The sequence below is a fragment of the Lissotriton vulgaris genome, chromosome 1_1 (genome assembly GCF_964263255.1).
Source record: "Lissotriton vulgaris chromosome 1_1, aLisVul1.2, whole genome shotgun sequence".
Lineage (NCBI taxonomy): Eukaryota > Metazoa > Chordata > Amphibia > Caudata > Salamandridae > Lissotriton > Lissotriton vulgaris.
The window spans coordinates 613656742-613679703 of NC_141685.1; the positions used below are offsets into that span (position 1 = coordinate 613656742).

Consider the following 22962-nt stretch of genomic DNA (forward strand, 5'->3'; position numbering starts at 1 on the left):
CCTGATCAAAGGTTAGACAATCCTGAATAATCTCTTGTTTTAGGACTACAGTTTCCCAATATATGTCACTCTCTATACCCTATCTGGGTATGAGTGCTCCAGGGAGGGTTAGTTAACCTGATATAAAGTGTAAAAGATAAACAAGTCGAGAGGACTGCTTGGTTCAAAAGATTCCCATCCTCATGAGTGACTGAATGGGCGAATTTACCTCACCTCTTTGCATTGAGGAGCCCAAGTGAAGAATAAAGTGTTGAGAATAGAATGAAATGTGGAGTGGTGTGGCTCACTGGTTAGAGGCGGCAGACCCGAGAGCAGAGGGTGGCCCGGGACCAGGGTTCAATTCCCGACGCGGCAGGGTCGTGGACCAGGGTCAGCGGACTCGATAATTCTCACCTCGGTGCCTACTTTAACCAGGGATCACACTCGGCAACTCTGGGCATTAGCGTGTGTCATCTCCACAACGGCCCCCCACATATGCCGGGGATGCCTGGTTTCACCTTGGAGATACCCAGTAGGGACCATCTCACAGGGAAAGCCAGGACGGGTTCCCCAGCGGTCTATTGCGCAGAGATATTCCTTCTGGAGTCGATTCTAGCGCGTTAGAAACCCACAATTAATTAATTAATTAAATTGGAACAAAGACACTCACAGAGAATATAGTACAAACAAATCGTATCAAGAACCAGATAAGGTGAATGCAAAATCCAGAGCAACCAAGAAAGAGCAGCTCATGTAATAGGAAACACTCAGACAAGTGCTACTCAATTACATGACCTGGTCCTGTCCTCAAATACAGCCATATTGGACAGCAATTTTCCAAACTATAGAGGAAATAATAGATTCTCCCCTTCTCCCTTCCCCACAACCGGCACTACTAGGACTGGAGCACCGAATTAAGCTTTGTTACCGGAGGTTAGTAGCTATTGTCCTAATGCTTGCTAAGACAGAGATAGCCGTGCACTGGGGGCCAAAACTAAGCCCACTAAAATGGCTTGGACGCACAGTATGACTCATTGTAGCTTGTAATCTGAGATCTACGCCACACTCCAACCCCCTACCTCAAGATATATGGTGTGTCTTCTGTAAGCACCTGCAACAAACCTCTGCTGCCTCACAGACCCAGGCTCATAACTCGCTGGGTACCCTGGGGGTGAGAGGACCAGAGTAAACCATGACCCCGATTAAACGTGAGGCGCAGCTCCCCCCTCCATTACTAACCACGGCATAACGCAACTACCTTAAAGACCGTACTTTACTATACCATGTAACATGCCGGACAGAATAAAAAACACAAGACCCTGGACCTAGGAACCCCCTCTCCCCATACCCCCTTCTTTTCCCCTTTTTTGAATGTTTTCATATTGGATTGTTGTTTTATTTCCCACGCTTTCTGGCATGATTGATGTATATTTTGTCTCGTCAAATTGGTTTTTTGATTAATTTTGGTATTGTAATGTCTTATTATTTAATAAAGTTTAAAAAGAAAAAAGAATAGTGCTACTCATTCAAGAACACTGAATAAGGTTTAACAATCATATACTGAATTTAAAGCACACTCAGGTAGAAGAAGGAGCATAGGAACCATACTGCAACAATAAACAGTTCCATAGAGTGCACAGCCAATCTTGAGTGCCATATCAATACCCTTAAACGTTTTTAGCACAATGGGTGATATCTACCCTGTCCAGAGTTGGTCCACCAGTTTGTTTAGGTGTTTTACAATCCACCTCCATCTTTTTCCAGATTCCAGAAACTGTAGGTGATACATCCAAAAGGACAGGGGTGGGTATTTTATCACACAGTTCAGCACTAGACAAGAAATAACTCAGCACGGATTTAGGAAAACAGTTTTGGGCCCTCTTGAAACAGACTTCTTGAAGTTTTCAGTGGTCCAGATGGCAAGATTTCCTAGAAAACACTCCTTCCTACTCACATTCTTGGCCCTCCACACATTTGAAGAAATGGGCAAGATCCTGCTTACAGTTTTATATGTGCATGCCTTGAACATTTATTTATTTATAAGTATTGTGAAGTACTGCACATAGAATTATACAGCACTATTAATATAAGTAGCACTCAATGCGATTCATTGAACACATGATTATCCCATTATGGGAGAGTTGATGGCCGAACAGCTAGGGCGGTAAACATCAAATCTGGGGAACCGGGTTCGAGTCTCTAAAAGGACGAGCAACATCCTGTGAGTCTGGGCAAATCACTTAGGGCCACATGCATCATCGGGACATTTTGCGATTCCTTATTTGCGAAAAATAGGGAATCGCAAATAAGGAATCGCAAAATGGGAAGCATTAATTTATTCGCATAATTTTTGCGATTCGGTGAAAATCGCAATTTTTACTGAATCGCAAGGATTATGGAAAGGGGCGACCATTCGGTCCCCCCGAACGTATGGTGGAGTACCACGATCCCCCCGGGAAGCCATCTTGGGCGGGAGGCGAGTCTCGGCTGGTATGCCCGAAGCGGCGTAGCCGGGGCGCGCCTTTTTCCCGCCCTAGAGTTGGTTGTCCTAGACACTGACGCGGCCGGCCACGCCCTCGGAGGCAGGCGGGGGCGGGTTTACGCCCGCCCTGAAGACGGATAAAAGGAGCAAGAAGCCAAGAAAGCATCCTCTTGTTCCTGTGCTCTGAAGCTGCACCTCCCCGCTGCACGTGAGCTCGAGACGGAACGAAGAGCCAATTTTGAGCATTGTAATCTTTCTTTTTGTCTTACAGATATTCCGTCTGAGAATGCCCAAGAAAGTCGGGAAGCGGGTCAGTACCGATCAGATGCTCCGCATGCTCATGAAGGAGATAGCCGATTTGAAGAAGCAGATGGCGGCTAAGGACGGGGAGGGAGGACCGAAACGGCCTTTGCCGGGAGCAGTCCCCGGTGGGAGAGGCAAGAGGTCCAGAAGGGGGGCACTCGGGGGGGAAACCCCGGTTCCCGATACCCCACTTGAGGAGCCAACCCCGGTGCCGAAAGGAGGGAATCCGATCACCGTGGTGGTCACCCCCGTGAACGGGGAGGATATGCCTCCCGAGTTAGCGGCACAATTGGCAGCGTGGTTGGGAAAAGATAGCGAGGGCACCACGGCTGACGACGCCCGCGCAGTAATGAGGCAACTGCGGGAATCTAGGGAGGCTGCGAAGGCACCATCTTCTGTTAACGCATCAGGCCCAGGTTCGGTGGCAGATGCAGCGTCTGGTTCAGGTAAGCGACCATTGCCGATTGCGGGGGAGGGGTCTGTACCTTCACGAAGGGAAAAGGTGGCTCAGCATGTTCCACTGGAAGTTAAGGAAAAGATTTGGGCGAATAAGTATATGAACATTTTTTCTTTGCTTACCGATCATTACGAGATGGAGCATGTAAAGAGCCAAAAGGAGCTCATGCATCCGAGTGTTTGGCGCGCAAAAATGGCCGCCTTTAAGGTTGACGAAAACATTGGTACTTGGGGCAGAGCGTGGGGCATTTTTACCTCCATCATGGGCGAGCGCAGGCCCGAGTTGTTGACCGAGTTGCCAATTTATCAATCACGTATCATGGAGTATTCCGTAGCATATGGGGGCAATCAGTGGTTCTGCTATTACAATCTTTTTAGAAAAGCTAAGGAACACGACCCATTTTTGACTTGGGATTGTTACGACTCCGTGTCATGGCAAAAAATGGAGAGTACAGGAATGTTGAAGGTACCATTGTTAGGGAGTAGCGGGGGGGAATCTTCCCGCCAGAACTCTGGGACACCCTTTCGGACGGGTGCAGGTAACGAGTACCACTCGAAGCCGAGTGGCAACACAGGTAAAAGGGGGATCTGTTGGAATTTTAACAGAGGGAAATGTACGAGGCCCCAGGGGTCATGCAAATTCAGACATGAGTGTGGGGGGTGTGGGCAGCCATCCCATCCTGAGTCCATGTGCAGAGCCAAAACGGGTGATAACGGTGGTAAGGGAGGCGCCAAACAGGTCTGATATAGTCCGAGGGGCGCCTTTACCTACCCCGATTGATACCATGGCAATGATTCCTTGGCTCAACGAATACCCGGATCATGCTTCCGCTGGGGTGTTACGAAACGGGTTTTCATATGGTTTCCGCATCCCAGTGGGGGATTTTCAGGGTGTAGCAAATTGTAAGAATCAACTGTCGGTCTTGCAGCACACGGCGGTGGTACAGGTAAAGATTGGGAAAGAGGTGACTCGAGGTCGCGTCGCCGGTCCATTCGATTTGCCACCGGTTGCTAACTTTGTTTGTTCCCCTCTAGGGGTGGTCCCCAAGAAGGACCCGGGTGAGTTTCGGCTGATACATAACTTATCAGCCCCACGTGGTCTTTCCGTGAATGACGCGATAGACCCGGAAGTGTGTTCGGTGCGGTACGCATCTTTCGATGAGGCCGTTGCCATGTTGAATCGCCTGGGGCCCGGGACGCTGATGGCAAAATCGGACATCGAGTCAGCGTTCCGGTTGCTCCCGGTACACCCAGACGATCAGCGTCTCCTTGGTTTTCAGTTTCAGGGTCGCTATTACATGGATAGATGTATGCCAATGGGGTGCTCGATTTCCTGTGCCTATTTCGAGAAGTTCAGTTGTTTTCTGCAATGGGTATTCACAAGGAAGACAGGTTTTCAACATGTTATGCACTATCTCGATGACTTTCTGTTTTTGGGGGCAGCCGGGGATCCTGAGTGTGGGCAGGCTTTACATGAATTTCGTGTCTTAATGAATCAATTCGGTGTGCCATTGGCACCAGGTAAGACTGTGGGTCCCTCGACCTTGCTCGAGTTTCTGGGGATCGAGCTCGACTCGGTAGAAGGTTGTTTTCGATTACCCAAGGAAAAAGTGTTAAAATTCAGGTTATCCCTTGAGACATGTATTTGTGCAACAAAAGTACACCTGCATCAATTGCAACAGGTGGTGGGTCAGTTGAATTTTGCCCTGAGAGTGATGCCAATGGCGCGCCCCTTTTCCCGCTCGATTGCACAAGCCATGGTCGGCCTGAAGGAAGGCCATCATCGCACGAGGCTCTCGGCAGAGGTTCGCCAGGACATGCGCATTTGGTTGGCATTCCTGGCGGATTTCAATGGTCGAGTTGTCTGGAACAGGCCGGCAGTGTCCTCCGAGGAGCTGGGGCTGTGGACAGATTCGGCGGGGAGTATAGGTTTTGGTGCCATATTTGGTGCACAATGGTCGGCTCAAAAATGGCCGTCATGGTGGCACGAGTGCGGGTTGACAAGTAACATTGCTTTTCTCGGACTTTTCCCTATTTTGGTGGCACTGAAAACTTGGCCCGAGGGGTTCCGTGATCACTCTGTGGTGTTCTGGTCTGATAACATGACCGTGGTTGAGCGTATCAATAGTCAGGCAGCACGATGCAAATTGATTCTGAGACTGCTCAAGGAAATTGTGTTGTTATGCATGCAACTGAATGTACTGTTTAGGGCAAGACATGTGCCGGGGGTGATGAACCAAGCGGCTGATGCGCTTTCTCGTTTCCGTATGCAGGCCTTCTGGGGTTTTCTGCCCACAGCGGACCCGGTGGCGGCACCCTTTCCCGAAGCTCTCTGGTCTCTCGGTGCCCCGAACTACAAAACCTCGTGGGAGAGAGTTTAGCACCAAGTACGAGGAAGGCATATGAAGGGGCGTTCCGTTCCTATTGGGCCTTTTTGGGTACTGCTAGGGGGGAACTTTGGGGTCAGGAAGAGTCTGTAGTGAAATTTCTGCTCTCCTTACATCAGGCAGGCAAATCAGTAGCTACGGCCCAGAGGCATCCGGCCGCCATTTCCTTTATGGCAAAGGCTCATGGGATCCAGGACCCGACAGCGTCTTTCGTTGTGCAGAAAGCGCTACGTGGGTGGCAACGCCTTGAGGGTCGCAGAGTAGATGAGAGGCACCCGATAGGTCTGGATAGGCTGACCCTGTTATGGTCCGTACTCCCGGCAACGTGTTCATCCCAGTACGAAGCAGTGTTGTTCCGAGCCGCATTTGCACTAGCATTCCATGGGGCTATGCGGGTAAGCGAATTAGTGGCGAAGAACAAGCGGGATACGATGGGGGGACTGTGCCGGGAGCACATTCAGGTCAGGGGGGAGACGATGACGGTCTCGTTTGTTAGGTCCAAATCCGATCAGGGTGCAATCGGGGACTGCGTAATCATTCAGAGGATCCCCGGTTCTTCCATGTGCCCTGTGGTGTGCGTAGAGCAATATTTAGCGCAGAGGGTGGCAGCATGGGGGGGGACCTTGTTGCGACACGCTGACGCCACCCCACTGACGAGGTTTCAGTTCCAGAGGGTGCTTGCGATGTCGATTTCGGCCGCGGGCTTGAACCCCGGCGAGTTCGGGACCCATTCCTTTCGGATAGGGGCTGCTACGGAGGCTACAGCCAAGGGTCTGAGTGTAGAGGAAGTAAAACGTGTGGGGCGTTGGTCCTCGAACTGTTATAAAAGGTATGTGCGGTTGCACATGTTGTGAAGCTGTAATGATATACTCACGCTTCTTGTTTTTGTTTGGTTTTTAGTTGCGCAAGCTTACGAAGCGGGGCGGACTGTGCAGTCGACCCGACACCTGGGGACCAGCGGTCAGAAATCACCGACTGCGAAAAAGGAGGTGTGGGTCGTGGGCCACTCATACGTGAGGCGTGCCGCGGACGTATTCAATGCAGGTGATATGATTCACGTGGCTGGGGAATACGGGTACAGGGTGTCCTTCTACGGAAAGGGCGGGCTCTGTATTGACCAGTTTCAATCCTTTTTCGAGGGTTTATTAGGGCGGACAAGGTCACCGCCGTCTATAATCATAGTCCATCTTGGGGGCAACGATTTGGTGGCCTCTGGTAGACGACTTCTTCTTGAGGCAATGCTTTCCACAGTAAGTTGGTTGGCAAGAAGAGTTCCAGGGTGCACAATTGCATGGTCCCATATGATCCCACGGAAAGTGTGGCGGGGGGCTATTTCGGTTTCTGCTCTGAATCATTCAGTAAGGAAAATAAATAACAAAGTGAGTAGATTGTTTCGTTCAAGTACACTGCATTCTGTTTCGCATGGTTGTATCAAAGGGGACAGTATGTATTTGGGGGACGGGGTTCATTTGTCCCGGGTGGGGAATGAGTTACTCATAGGAGACCTCATAGCTTGGTTGAAGGGTTTAAAACATGACCTTTAGGCAGGAGTGGGGGGTCCGGATAGCCGGTCAACTATCCGGCCTGTGGCGGTAAGGTCATGATCGGTGAGCAGTAATTGGAAGATCCCTATGGGGGGGCGTCACCCATTACGGATGGGAGCGCTCGGGGGAGGTGGCCATTGGCCCCTCAACGGGGAGGCGGTCCCGTCTAAGGATAGGCCGCCGGAAGGAAAGGAAAGGTGGTCAAGGCCCCTCCCTGGATAGGAGGGGCTACGGGCCCTCCTGGGGAATTTCCCGGGGCCAGGACATCTGCGACGGCAGATGGGTAAGTTGTGTGGGGTGCGGGAGGGGGTTTACGCTACCTTTTAGACACCTCACACGAGTCCTCGGACGACCGTTAAATGGCGTCGAGGAGTTCATTGGGGCCCCCGTCAAGTCCAAGGGAAATTGGTAGATGCACTTGAGGTACGCCTCTGTGCGGTCGCTCCCCTCACAAGTGAGGGTGGTATTTCTGGTTTAGGGATCTGACACCGGTTACGACCTTGCCGTTGGCCCTTAACGTTAGGATGTACAATTTCAAGTCAAATGTTTTGTAGGATGTTAGTTCGGCTAGGAGAACCTTTGTATTAGAGATCTGTTAAGGTTAGCCAAACATCGTAATGTGGAAATGAAATTGTACATAATATGAAACTGTTATTTTAATGTTTTGATTTTGTTTCATATTTTAATAAATACGGCCGGGAAGGGTAACTCCCTTCCCGCCTTCCAAAAGTTCAAAAACTGTTTCCGGTTTCCCAATTCTTGGGGATTGTGTTGAGAGGGGGTGGCGGGTATCTCAGCCATATGCGAATTCTAAATTGAGATTTCGCAATTCCCATTGATTCCTATGGGCTAAAAGGCCCATAGGAATCAATGGGAAGGCATTGACATTTTGCGAATTTCTATTTGCTATTCGCAAAATGTTCATGCATTACATGGGTGCAGGGGGGGTCCAAATGACCCCCCCCGCACCCCTGAAATGCATTTTTAAGTGCACGTTTCACACACAAATGTCCTAAGGACATGTGTGTCTGTAACATTACAGTGTTTGAAATGCAATTTTGAGCATTTTAAACTTTTTCGCAAATTACTACGAGGTTCAACCTCGTGGTAATTTGCACCCCCTAATTGCGAATTCGCAATTTAAAATGCAATCATGCATTGCTTTTAAGGAATCGCAAATTTGCGATTCCTTAAAAGCAATCGCATTTTTGTAATTCGCTAAAAATAGCGATTTTCCAAAAAATGTTTGATGCATCCAAAAAAGATATTTAGGAATCGCAAACGGCCGAATTTACCGATTCGCACCGTTTCCGACTCCTAAATACCTTGATGCATGTGGGCCTTAATCTCCCCGTGCCTAACAAAAATTAATGTGTCTTCATGTAACACAACTGGTGCTTGTGTAAAGCACTCTGATACCCGATACCTTATGTCAAGTTTTCGCTATATAAAACTCTGTTAAAAAAAAAAAAATGAGGAGCTCTCAGTACAGAAAAGTCGGAGACCCCTGCACCACTGAGTCAATGATAAGATGAACAATTCGGTTTTAGTTTATCCTCTGAAAATCAAGGTATTTTTTTCTGTACTTGGAGCGTTCCAGAGTCTGGGACCCTGAAATGTCAATGAACACCACCCATGCTTTTGTAAAGCCTCTAGGGGCGTTTGAATGGGGAATCTCTTGACCCGTGCTGTTTGCATTAAGTATGCTATCAGCACTGTGATGCCTTCAAGGATGTATTTATGCATTACACTAATTCAAAAAAGCTTGATAGAGACTCTCAGAATTAAAAATAGTTATTTGATTCTTCGTTCTAAGCACTAAATTGGTGCTCTCTATAGTATCCAAAAGTCATTTATTAACTCTGCCTCTTTAAAATAATTACTATCAACTTAGTTCCAAGGAGTGTAGTACTACTAATTATCCAGTTGAAAATGATGCTGGAACATGAATAGGAATCGCTCTCAGTCCTGAAGAAAAGAAACAGCCAACTGATGTTTTGCAAAATGTACTTACTCAGAGGTACAGAAATAAAAAGGTACAAATCTGTAATTGATTCCCTATATGATGCCTTAATCAAGCGCTATAGCACAAAATACTGTAAATGCTCTCATACAAAAGACAAAAAATCAACAGTAACATGTTTAACAATGATTTAGCCATACATTGGGTGAATTATTAAAAATTCAAGTAACTTATTAAATCTTTTACTTAATGGACGAATTCCTAATCATGCATACTCTAATAACTGTGTTCTTTGACATTTGTTTCATGAATTTGTCTCTGGGGGAACTCATCATCAACAACGTGGAGACTTTAGTTAAATTAAATAACAACACCCGGTTAACCTGCCGCAGATATTTCAAACTGTATTAATGATCAGTCTGTCATTTGACATGGTCAAACTTACATACTTCAATAGAAACTCTATAAACGGCTAGTGTTCATTCATTTCACAAGCCAAAATATACTTACTTTGAAAAAACAGTTTTTAGGTCACTCAAAATGGCTGCTTTGTGGGTCCTATTCAGATTCGGTAGAAAACATAAAGAGCACAATTAAACCAAGGGTTAGCTCATAAAAATCTAAAGTAATCAATGAAAGAGTACAAGCCACATACAATTCAAGGCCTGAAAGTGAGAATCTGAAGCAGGCATAATTTTAATAGGAAGTGAGACACATTTTCACATGAGTAATGTTCTGTTCAAAGGACATGTTTAGCTTTACTGTACAGGCTATCACTGTTTAATTCATGGCTCAAAAACAAACTATTCCAAAAAGTAAATGGTCTTATGAGTCAAAGTTGGGTCAAGTTTGAAGAACTATCGTACTTTATTAAAGTCTCGTCTGGAATAACTACTGTCAGAATCCGCTGCCATTTTAACAATGACATTACTTTGTCTGCTGCAGGAAATTATTGTGCAACTGATGAAAGAAGCAATGGCTGCCAGTCAGGGGTGCACAAGGAGATTCCTCATCGATGGGTTTCCTCGCGATCTGAAGCAGGGACAAGAGTTTCAAACGAAGGTAAGAGTAGCAGTATTTGTATTTGTATTTGTTAAGCGCAACAATCATCCGAAAGGGATATCACAGCGCTAGGAAAACTATAACCTGAACCAAGATGATACGATGCCAAAGACATCAACAGAAGAATCTAAGCAATAGACTGCAGAACATCCACATTACATCCTAGGAAATAGATGTGTTTTAAGCCTCTTCCTAAATAACATATAGTCATCAGTAAGGCAAAGGTCCAAAGGAAGTTCATTTAAGTGAGTGGCCGCCAAATAAAAAAAGAAGTGGCCCTCTGTTCTGTCTTTCTTAACCCCTTCGCTGCGGGGTGTTTTCCCCCCGCTGTGCAGGGGGTGGGGGGGCGGCACGCGGCTGTACGCGTGACGAGCTCAGCTCGTCATGAGGCACAGCGGAGCTGCTTTCATGACGAGCTGAGCTCGTCACGACCACACCCGTTTTTGGAACGTTCAACACAGCGGGGTAATTACCCCCGCGTGCGAACGTTCTAACGGCCGTGACGAGCTCAGCTCATCATGAGTGCAGCTCCACTGCACCTCATGACGAGCTCAGCTCGTCAGCAGCATGGATGAGGTTAATGCATCTGGTTTTAGCCATGAAGTGATAGTGAGACCTCCGTTTTCATGTGGGAACATGGAATTTGATTTTGTTGTGCTGGATTCTGGAGCCACATTTGTGCAGCGCTCTATGTGCATAGCACAGGAGCTTGGACTTGGCATATTGGCACATAAGCAGTCAGTGAACCTCCTTCAAACATTCTGATGCCGAGCTATATTTGTTTTTATTACAGACCAGCTTTGCAGCTGCATTCTGGATCATCTGCAAACGAAAAATAGTAGTCTGCCATGCCCACATAGAGCGCATTCCCATAATCCAATTTGCTGGATGATAAAGCCTGTGTGAAGCTTTTCCTACAGTTCAAGGGAATCCATAAAAAGTCTCCTTAATAGCTTTAGCACAGCAAAGCATTTCCCAAACAGAACTCGGACTTGATCTTGCATGGTTAATGCATTGTCAATAAGGATACCCACGTTTTTTACAACCCATTTGGGCTCAAGGGCAGATCATAGTGTTTGGGGCCACCAAGTAGCATCTCAAACTAAGTGAGCTCCTCCATAAAGCAGGATCTCTGACTTCTCGGCTATTAGCTTCAGACAGTGAACTGTTATCCAAGTCGCAGATTCTGAGAGACAGTTTATCAAGTTGCTCCTTGTGTCATGGGAGACATGAGCAATGAAAAGGGTTGCACTCAAAGAGGCTCCTTGCGGGACATACAATTGGTTGTTGTTGGGTTAGAGGAGAAAGGGCCCATTTGTACTCTGAGTTCTTTTACAAAGAAAGGAGCTAAACCATTGAGAACTTTAGAGTGTAGTCCCTTTTCATGTAAAATGCTCAGCAGAAAGTCATGAGATATGTTATCGAAAGCTGCCGATAAGTCCCGGAGGGTCAGGGCGGCAGCTTTGCCCTGGTCCACCAGTATTCTGATATTATCTAATACCACTGGCTGAGAGATTGGTTGATAGTTTGCAAGATTGCAGACTTCAGTACCTGCTTTTTTTTAACAATGGGGGTACAATTACTTGCTTCCAAATATCCAGGAACTCAGCTGAGTCTAGGGACTTATTAGAGATTTGGGTTACATAAGGGCATAAAACCTATGTAAGACCAGAAAAGATAAAGTGTGGGCATGGGTCAAACAGGGATCCATAATTGACTTCAGTCATTGCTTTCGCTACCTTCTCTTCTGAGAAGGGGACAATGTTACTTAAGTAAGAATGCACTTCGGGGTGGGGGGCCACAGTTTCCAAATCTGAATAATCTAAAGGTGTATTGGTTTTAAATGAGGAGTAGATTACGGAGATTTTATCAACAAGGAAATTGCTGATTTTCTTACAGTTGTCTGCCGAGGGGGACTGAGTGTAGGACATACTCGCTGGTTTACAAAGTTCCTTCACTTTTTTATATAGCTCTTTAGGTGAATTGCTGTTATTTGTTTCCCAACGTAGGTTTTCTTGGGCCATTTAAGGGCATTATGATAGCTCTTTAGCTCTACTTTATATAATAGTCTGTCACTGTTCTCTTTAGACAATCTCCACTTGTGTTCCAGTGATTTACATTTTCTTTTTAAGAGTCTGAGTTCTGACAAATACCATTTTTCAGATGGCATTTTCCTATTTGGTTTGCTTCCAAACCTGGGGGCACATTGATCCAATGCGTAAATAATTTCTGAATTTAAAATGTCCGCCTTTATCTGTTCAGGGAGTATCCTTAAATCACTTGGATCACTTAAAGAGAAGTGGGAAGAAAACATATATGGGGAGATAAGATTTCACACCCTTTTCACTAGTGTTAAAGGTATGATGGGACTGGTTATCTTACCTGGCAGAGTAAAGGAAAAGAACATTAGAGAGTGGTCAGTCCAGGAGAGAGGCGTAATCCCAGAGACATTAGTAGATTCTATGTTAGAAAATAGTAGATTAAGTGTATGCCTGGCAATGTGAGTGGGGCATTTGATCCATTGTTTTAACTGCAGGATCTGCATGTCGCTTTCCAGATATTTAACCACAGAAATATTCAATTTTTTTCGAAATGCACATTAAAATTGCCTATTACCAGAAAGTACTTCTGTTTCAGGCAGGTACGGAATAGTTGAGACAACAACTTGGCACTAAATTCAGGCTTATGTCCAGGGGGTTATTGTTATAAACACCATGTGAGCCACAGGAAAATCCCAGCCAGGGAAAAGAGACATAGATCAAATATAACAGTTATAGATTACTGCTCCCCCAAGTATTTTGCGATCAACACTGGACACTTGCCATGCTAAAATCTCTTGTTCACCTAGTGAAGCCACAGACTTGGGAGACAAGTGAAACAGTATTTAAAAAGAATGGCTATTCCTCCTCCCTTCTGTCACAATCTATCCCGTTTTAGCAGTTTGTAGCCAACAGGTAGGACAGCAGCAATATCAGGGGAATTGTTATCATCTAGCCAGGATTCTGTCATAAAGGCTAGGTCTGGTTTTTGTCAGCTAGAATATCCCAGATCTCCAGACAGTGTTTGGGCAACAACCTTGAGTTGAAGTAAATACAGTTCAGTTGAGGCCCAGTCTGGCTGTCAACTTTTCTGGGGTACTGCTCTGTCATTGCCTGGCTACCCCACTTACAATTAAAGCATGAGAATGAGCCCTCCATGCCCCCTAGGGGTACCTTAGTAAAGAGCGGGGCTTGGCTAACTCAAAAAGCGTCTCCCTCGAGTAATGGTGGTGGCTACTGGATTCTGGCAGGGAAAGAGCAGGGTTCCTGGCCCCTGGTCCCATTCAGGCGCAGAAGGGCGTGCCTTTGGCGCGCCTTCGGCACGCCAGTGGCACGCCCGCTGAGCGTGTCCGCTGTGCAGCAGCACCCCAGCCCCGTTTTTAAAGCCAATCGTGTTTGGCATCTAGACCGCTGAGCCTCCGTCAGGGCTACTTCTGGTGACTTCCAGTTTCGCTACTCCCCTGTCGCAGTCTCACACCCACCCACCCTCCAACTCAATTACAAAGTATGTAGGCAAAATCAAATTCACATTCAAAAACAGTTGCACGTTACAATATCATGTTTTTAAAACTAACACGAGATTCAAGCTCAAGTACTAAAACAATTAAAAATGCAATACAAGTGAAATGTGGTATGTCTCACACAATGAAAAGCAAGTGATGGCTATCCTTACATTCTCCGCGCCGCTGCCCTGTTTTTAAAGCCGCCCGTGTCATCTAAACCGCTGACCCTCCGTCAGCGCAACTTTCGGTGAAGCCAGTACAGCTCATGCTTATCGGATAGTCTTTATCAAAGGATAATCATGAGATGTGATAGTCCTGATAGCTGAAACAGAGAGGGTTGATAGGGATCACTATGAGAGCCTACAAAAGGCCAGACTCACCTAGGTAAACTTACACTTTTGTGTACGTTTAGTATTTTTGGGTGTTCACAAACTACGAGTTTCATTTTACTAATAGTAATTTTACGACTAAGCAGACTCCAGACTCTGTAAGTACTGGGTTAGTCAGATTTTACAGGGTGGTTGAATGTCAGAATACAGAAGATAAAAATATTGCTTGACATAAATATTGTGTCCTAAATGTCGTTTACAAAATATCGTCCAATTAGATGTGTATTTTCTATCACTAATTCTAATAGGGCTTTATTTTTGTAAATTATATTCAGGACACAATGTTTATGTCAGAAAATGTTTTGATGATGTTTCAACTGATATATTCTGGTACCACCTACTGTGGCCGTATTCATGAGTGGTGATATTTTGCTACTGGTGTCTCGGGTATTATTGCACTCCAATTGGATGTTGATTTAAAAATATATGACCTTAATACAACTAAGAACCTCAGGTCACAACAAGCATTGCCAAAGCCAATAGGTCTACCCTATGCGAGACCTATTGGCTTTGTAAATTGTTTTGGGTGTTTGGCTGATGGTGAATGCTCAATACCTGGGCCTTATTTTTTTTGTGTGAAAAAAACTTTCAAACATTGCTGTTAATATGGCTTCTGCACTGTATTTAAACGTGAGGTAACCAACAGGTTTTCACCTGCCCCTACCCAGCACACAAGAAGCATTTTGAAAACAACTTTTGCGAAGATGTCAACCCATTCTTTCTGTACATACTGCTGTAAGAAGATCTACTTCAGAGCAGGATTACTAACAAACAATAACAACACTCTGAGGTACACGTTTCATTTGGGCGGGACATCTTTACAAAGGCTCACACACAACTGCATGCTCCTTACAACCAGGCAAAAATATTTGTGATCTAAATAGAACTCGCAAGGCAAGAGTAATTTTTTATAAATGCTGACATTTGAAAAACGGAAAATATGGCAGGTGTGGTGTCTTGTGCGCTAGGCCCTCATGCTGGATGAATGACTGTACAGACACACTGACTAGGGTACTGTAACAGGCCACGAGCACATGCACCCGGGCCCTTTTATTAGCAGGGTCAGGTCACTCGTGATGCCTGTGCCGCGATGGTGTGGGGTGTATGTGTGTGGTTACACTCCCACGAGGGAGTTGCTGACTAACCAAGTGTCTGCTGATGCACTAGAATGTGTTCAGCACGAAACTACTTGGTTGGGGTTGTGTAGTGCACTCCTTAATCTCATGTAGGCTTTACACCGTATTTTTCCTTGTCTTTCAGGGTGTGCTGGGAGGGAAGGAGGAGCCACCCTCCACAGAGATAAGAGTAAATATGAACTGGTGACTGACGTCACTAGGCCCTTCCCGCACTACTTTTGGCAAAAATCCATCTGCCTAAGTAATCTGAACAATTTACAAACCCTTATGTTATATTTCAAGTATTTAATTGAAACAAACCATATCAAATAATTTTATACATTCTATGTGTACATTCAACAAGAAAACATGATGTTTGTTTATCTTATTCTAGACATTAAATTCGCTGTTTAAACATAAAAGAACTTCAAAAAGGGTGAAAAGATAATCCGGTCCCAATGCATTTCGGAAATATATCCCTTCGTCAGAACACTGAAAAACATATTGTGATATATATAAACTTATGATACAATGACTTTCAGCACTAATTACACTTTAACAGTTAATTCACATTCAATTGTACACTGTTTGACATGAGAGATTACAGCAACCAGACAATACATGAAGTCATGCATAGAGTAACATTAAGTGAACATGTTGGTTTAAAAATTGAGGCAAACAACACATCTATTTAAGAAACTGAATTAAGAGATGAAGGTGGAAATATACTCATTGGTGAATATGCAAGTCTAACAAAGACATTAAAAATAAGAGTGGACCTGCAAATTAGAGAGATGCTTTCAATTGTGGAAATAAAACACCAATGAAAACCGCTCAAAATGAACACTTACCAGAGAGAATCAAAAGAGCGCTGGTTGGACGGCCTATATTCTGAGACACCAGCTAAACACTCATAAAATGTGAAGAATCAAAATTGAACTTTAGTTACTTTTGGTGTATGTTACTGGTAAATGGAGAAAATAGTACTGAGTGCCAAGTGTCATACCTTGGTTTTTGGAATGGATGATTGTAACTGCTGACCTTTAAGTGGCAGTCTGCCGACAAAGCCTTGTGCTGGTAATCTTGAATAGACTATGTAAGGATGAAAAAGGAGAAAAAACGTTCTGAATTGCGAGTGGAGACCCTTCTATTAACTCATGTTGCCAAAATAAGTTTAGCCACGTTGGAAAGTTTTTTGGGGTAAGAAAAATCGGTCTGAATTGCGGATGGAGCCTTCTGCTAGTGCTTTGTTAACAATTTAGTTCTTAGCCACAATGGAAATAATTACAAATCATACCTAAATTATCGTTGCTTTAATGAAGTGCACACTCTGTCTGTTGGCTGACTCACGATATAGAAACCGGTTAGTGAATTAGGTAACTGCGAAACAAGCAAAAGAGTGCTAGTTATTAATTAAGTCTGGTGCTATCTGAGAGCAACGTCTTTACTGCCAATTCGAATCTTAAAAACACAATACCTTGTCTAACTGCGGCTGCGACGAAGCCGAGAGTTCTAATGCGAAGTGGTTCTGAGATAGCGGTTAACTTATATCCAGAGACCAAATCCTGAAGGGTAAATAAGTTAAACAAGAATGTATATTAAAGAAAGAAGTCGAAGTGTTAATCTTTAGATCCACAATTCGAGCGAAATATATACCTTTGCCAAAATGATGAAAAGCGGTGACTGTCGTCCGGGATTCTGGTTCAAGGCGCAAACGGTTCAAAGCCCTCATGTAAACGCGACCAAAAGTAGAAGACGGACTGCGGAAATAGCTTAAGTAATACCGGGGGTGGGCGGACAAGTGAACAAGAACGAAAGACTATGAAAGTTTATGTGACGCATTCGTCGCTTTGAAATTCTCTATCTTAAATTGAGGCTTAATCTCTGAGATCTGACATTAATGACGAATATTAGACTAATTCCAAAAAAAGGATGTTGATTGAAAAAGCCGCGTATTGAATGTGACAAGATCATGGGGGACATAGAAAACGGACTATATCCTAACGAGACGTGGTGGTTCGCCATTTTGAAACAAGTTAAATTGTATACTGAGATCTGGAAAAAACAAATAACCGAAGATATGCTCTTAGGTTTGTCGGTATAAACTCAGTTTGTTGGTACAACAAACAACAAGATACCAACATGTTTGTCGCTGTTCATGAAAAGAAAGAAACGCGTACATGTTTAGCAGTGATTCATATGTTGTGGACAATAAGCAACAATTAATGTACTATGGGTATGCTTACAAGATGAAACTGCATAAGTTTAGAAATATGCACTGCTGTACTTTTTTACCCTTGATAAATTTCCTACGTACATAGAAAAACAACTGAATGTGCATCGAAATATGTACAAATGTACCTTTTTCCTCTTCTAGTTCTTTGATTGTTTTAGCCAGTTCTTCAACCAGTAGAAGTATCAAGTCCAATGAACATTTATTTAATATAGAGTACCATTTGTCCATAAAATGTTTGTTGTACTGGAACTTGTAAAGCATGGGTTTAATTGAAAGCCTTAATCCTCGTGGAATTCTTTGCACTTTATGATACTGTATTAACGTTGATGCATGAAGTTTTTGATGTAATACCCGTCTAGAAATGAATTCTAGTTGTCGTAAAGATTGAGTGACTGAACCACTTCTTGTGCTGAAAGTCCGAATATCTGTGATTAACGAATATATATCTGAAGCTTGTGCCGAAGTATATGTTTTAGTTTCTGCCTTGTTGTCCGTGATATTTGAAATTGAATCAAAATACATTTTGTTTTTTGGGTGCTACTACACCTGTGGCAAAATAATTTGAAAAACTTGGTTGGGATTGTGTAGTGCACACAAAACTACAGCAGGGACTTCCTTGGATGAGAGTTCAAACACTAGTGTTCAGGAGACTGCCAGGGGTTAGCTGTCTTCCTGGATAGGTAAACGGAGCAGGTTAAGCGATGCAATATCAACATTTAGGCCAGTGGTGGAAGCAGGGCACAGCTACCCATTCCCAGCCAATCAACCGCTTTAGGAGTAGCTGTGAACTCACATGCGAGGATCCCCTGGCACCAGCCCCAGGCGGCGGTAAGTAGATCTGCTGGGAACCTGGCAGCAACAGCCCACACTTACAAGCATACTTTGACCTTTAGCTATAATGAATTCCTCCTCCCAATGCCCAAAAGGGTACTGTGCTCTTTGCGAGGGATCCCTAAAACCAAAATTGGGCTCACTTTGAGAAACCAAAAACGTTCGAGAGAGGATGAGCCTTGTGCCTTAAAGGAACTATGTCTTTGCTGCACGTAGTGCTTTAGAAGAACCATAAAGGTAAGACAAAACTTGAGAACTGAGAGAGCTCTCTTACAAACGTATTATCAAGATTTAACCCCTTGCATGCTGCCGCAATTCTGCGCCTGTGCGGCAAAATCGCAAGTGGGCGGGTTTATGACTGCCCCCAGCCATCATCAGCACACCAGCGCCGTAGTGCATGACGGATATGGGCCGTCATCAGCATGCAAGGGGTTAAAGCACATGAGATATACAAACCTTTATTTCAACTTCCTGGCGTGAAAACCCACAGCCAGTCACACATTAAACTATGACGTAAGTATCATTTGATAAGATTAACCATAATTGACATAAGAGGCAGCGTGTCATCATTATAACATGCCCCACCATATCTGGTGAGTTGGGTAACATGTGGCACTGAGGGATGGGGTGGGGTGGATCAAAGCAGCCGAAGCCCACTATCATGACCTGACATTTACTGCTTGACAGGCGATTCTCACACGGACTCTGGCGGACCTTTATAAACTCCTGTGCCATTAACCTGGCATTTTCGCCCTGGTTCCTTCTGTGAGGAGGGGGGAATGGGCTGGTAAATAACCTGAAAACACAACAGGTTGGTGCCCCTCCGTGAAGGCAGCACAAGTCAGGTATAAGCTGGCATACAAATTCAGGATTATGAACCAAAGCAAACAGAACCGGGGTGTCAAGTAATTTCGTACTCGCAACGCAAGAGCAACACCTGAGGATTGTATTTAGGTTAAAGCCCAGCCATCCCCTCTGCACCCCTGCCCAGAAAAGTGAAACCCCCTTAAAGTAAAGTAGGTATTATGTAGTCAACTCGGCTTGGTACCAACTTCCATGAGGCTAATCCATCACATGGCTAGCATAAAACTCATAAAAGAAGAACCGCCTGCACAAGCAAGGATACGGTTGATGTAGTTCTCCAAAGCTGACTTCATCGTCTCCTGTGAAACACCCAACTAAAATAAATTTATCACATTGTCCACATTGATATTTTATTTCTAAATGTTGTGAAGATAATTACTACAAAAGTTTAGTGTTCCCAAATGAAACACAGTAGAAAAGGCACATGCTCTCTTGTTTAATTTTGGGGTTAGGCGTGTTAGAGGAAGAAGCACCAAGGAGAAGGGGTGGGTGGTAGGGAAAAAAGAAATATTACCCTAATTACAGCACAAGCAGCAGACAAACACTAATTCAGAGGTATCAATCTGTGCTTTATCCATGCTCCAGAGAAGAAACAGGAAGTGACATCTGGCAGGCACTGGCCAATTAGGAGGCAGCAAACAAGAGTGGCAATTAAGCCAGTGAATGGTAAGCAATAGGCGGACTCCAAGCCCTTCATTATAAACAATGCCCCTTCCAAGCGACAGCGCACATGCATTACTGTTGGCAGGCGAGACCTAAAAATCACCAATGGAATAGTGGCTTGATTGATATTGATTGCAACCATTATTTTAATTATTTGAACTGTGATTATAGTTGAACACGATGAGCCACTGGTCGCTGTGTGTTGACTGGTATCATCCTCCAGTAATATTCTAAAGCACCAATACTTGAATAATTTACACAGTGTTCTTTGAAGCAATTTGCTGTGTGACTTTACTGAAGTCAGATTTTAAAGCAAACATTTTAGATTTACTGTATCCCGGAGCCCCTTTGGCATTTAACAGCCATACTTGGTGTCAAAATTGCAGGAAGTAAATACTTTAGCTTGAAAGGAACACGCTTGAACAAAGGTGGCTGCTTTCTCAAAGCAAGTGATTAAATAGCATTGTTTTCTACCTTGCCATAAATGGAGTAAAATCTGCAGACAAATGCCATTCTTTTGGAAAATATTCGTCAATATATTCTGCATACAGAATTACATTTGTGAATAGAACAAACATTCAGTGTTTTTCTATAAATGAACACTCCTGATTATGCTGCATAATATCAATGCAAAGCAAAAAAAGACATTGGCCTGATAATAAATGAAAACAATGCAAAATATAACACTGCGCCAAGCATACGGGTTGAATGTCCTTCGTAAAAAAAAAAAAAGTATTATGCAAATAGCTGTCCCACAGCCAAAATATTTACTGAAGTTCCCAGTAAGACTTAAACAATTATGGTTATCAGGCGATCCCTGTCCTGTGCAGCATTTTGTGCCATGCGTGGCATTTTAGCTAACAGAAATATGCCTATCGGGATTTTTATGCATGCACACTTATAATGTTAAAATTGAGAAAAACGAGTTACATTTTGGAGCGTTCCCAAAAGAAATAGCCCCCCAGATTCTCCAAATTTCCTTATCATCAGTTACTTGCCTTCCATAATGTGTCACTATGTATGTTTTCCTCACTGCCACCAAGTGCTTAGTTTGTAAAATAATAAGTTCCAGGGCCTAAAGTTTAACTCCGTTCCTGCGCTATATAATGTCAGGCTTCTGAGCACAAAGGCTGTGTAGTCTTGATTCCACGTCATTTCGTCTACCACCATACACTCCCTGCCACTTTATCGCACTCTTGCAGATTCTATTTCATCTTCTTTTGTCACTGTTTTACAGTTTTTCTCTTCTTCCTTCTTCCTCGTTTTGTTTCCTTCTCTCTATTTTTCGGGGTCGAAAAATATGTGTCAGTCCACAAAAATGACTGTCACTGATCCCCACCTCCAACCACTGCCTCAAATTAAGTACGTTGTCACCCAACATGAACAAACAAGGTTAGTCCAGGAACCCTTCACAGCTCCAATCCAGCAGAAAGAAAATCAATGAAAAACGCAGCTCTGCATGTAGTCAGACACCGACGAATATATGATTATTCAACGATTTCAAGTTCCACGCATGCCTTTACCACGCGAATTTTAGTTCGCATGTGTCTTTTGCACGCAGCATTTGACAACGCATGTTTTTACTCCGCAATCATAACGTTACGAAACATCTGACGTCCCATTTACATTTACATAATGATACTGATAGGCTACGAAAAAATTTATGATACTGATAGGCTACGAAAAGATCGATGTTTTAAACTATAATAAACCACAGATTCCCTTATATTTTATTTTTATTTTTTTCATAATGCGCTTAATTAATACCCTAATTTACAAAGGTTTGATTCTTATCTTACCCCTGTACGTCTTTCACCATCAGCCCTTTCTTCCACCGACCACGGAAACAAGCGTCAAAACACGTCTATCAAAACTGATAACGGACTTTTATTATGACGTGCTCTTTTCCTTCATCGTTTTGAGGCATTGTAGAGCGTTTTTTTTTACGTTTTCTTCTTATTTATTTATTATTATCCGCTTGGTTTTTTTTGGGGGGGGGGGGGTGACCCCCCCAACCCCCCCTAGCCTCCCCCCCCCAGCCCCCCAAAGCCAGAAGGAATACCTACCTTTGCGTGGTGAGTGACGCGTGGTAAACGTTATGCGTGTTATTTGCTTCGTAGTAAATGATGTTTCCCGTATGTACTAGCATAGGAAAGTTCCATGTACATGGTGGTGTGTGGCTCTGATTCTCTTCTTAATACGTCACCCTTCCTCCAGGTGCAAGTGCAACATATGCTTCAGACGTAGAGGTTGAGCTTTCATGCTGTGTCCTGCCAGCCCCACCCCTAACTCATGTTATTCTTGTCCATGATACTAGATCCTGTGTATTCTAATCACATACTATGCTAGTTGTTCAAAGGAATGATGTGTGTTCTCGCCAGCATAAGAATGTTTGAAAGGGATTTGAGTTACCTGCTGATAGAGGAATTTGGAAACACTAATGCTCTCAAGTAACCCTAATACCTGTCATTCACAGACACAAACTACAGCATTTAAATTGCTTTCCACAGGCATATTACTCACCTATTATAAGATTCATCCATATTCTGACCAAGTTTGCAGGAGGTGGTGTCACGCACAGGCAAATTTAATTAAAGTGGGTAGGAAAGCACTGCTTGCATGTATCAGCACTATTACCGCATAGCGTCTTTGTAGTTGTAGTTTAGCTTTTCACACAAACGTCATATTATTTTTCAGCTAACCTCGTCTTTCGAAATCGTATCTTTAGACAACAGTGTTTCGGGATTCCTCTCTCATCAGTAGAGAATATGTACAGGTTGCTGGACATGCTGCCAATTTTGGCGTGCAGGTGTTCCAAAGCTCGTCATCTTGGGGGCGGCTCTCGAAAACCTCTTATCAATGAAAGTGAGCAGGAACATACTGCTTGCATGTAACAGCACCATTACACCATGGCGTCTTGGTAGTTGTAGTTCAGATTTTCACACAAAGTTCATATTATTTTTCTGCTAACGTTGTCTTTTGAAATCATATCTCTATACAACAGTGTTTCGGGATTCCTCCCTCATCAGTAGAGAATATTTACAGGTTGCTGGACATGCTGTCAATTTTCTCAGGTATAATGTTACTGATGATGTGCAGGTGGTCCAAGGCTCATCAGCTTGAGGGTGGCTAATGAGAGCCTTTAAT

General features: G+C 44.1%; 1 protein-coding gene across 1 annotated transcript in view; it reads left to right on the top strand.

Annotated features, from left to right (window-relative positions):
- AK5 (adenylate kinase 5) overlaps positions 1-22962 on the top strand; it is a 2618000-nt gene that overhangs the window by 2344829 nt on the left and 250209 nt on the right. The window contains exon 12 of the mRNA XM_086954134.1: positions 10060-10176. Coding sequence (XP_086810260.1) covers positions 10060-10176 — 117 coding nt within the window. The remainder of the gene's footprint in view (positions 1-10059; positions 10177-22962) is intronic.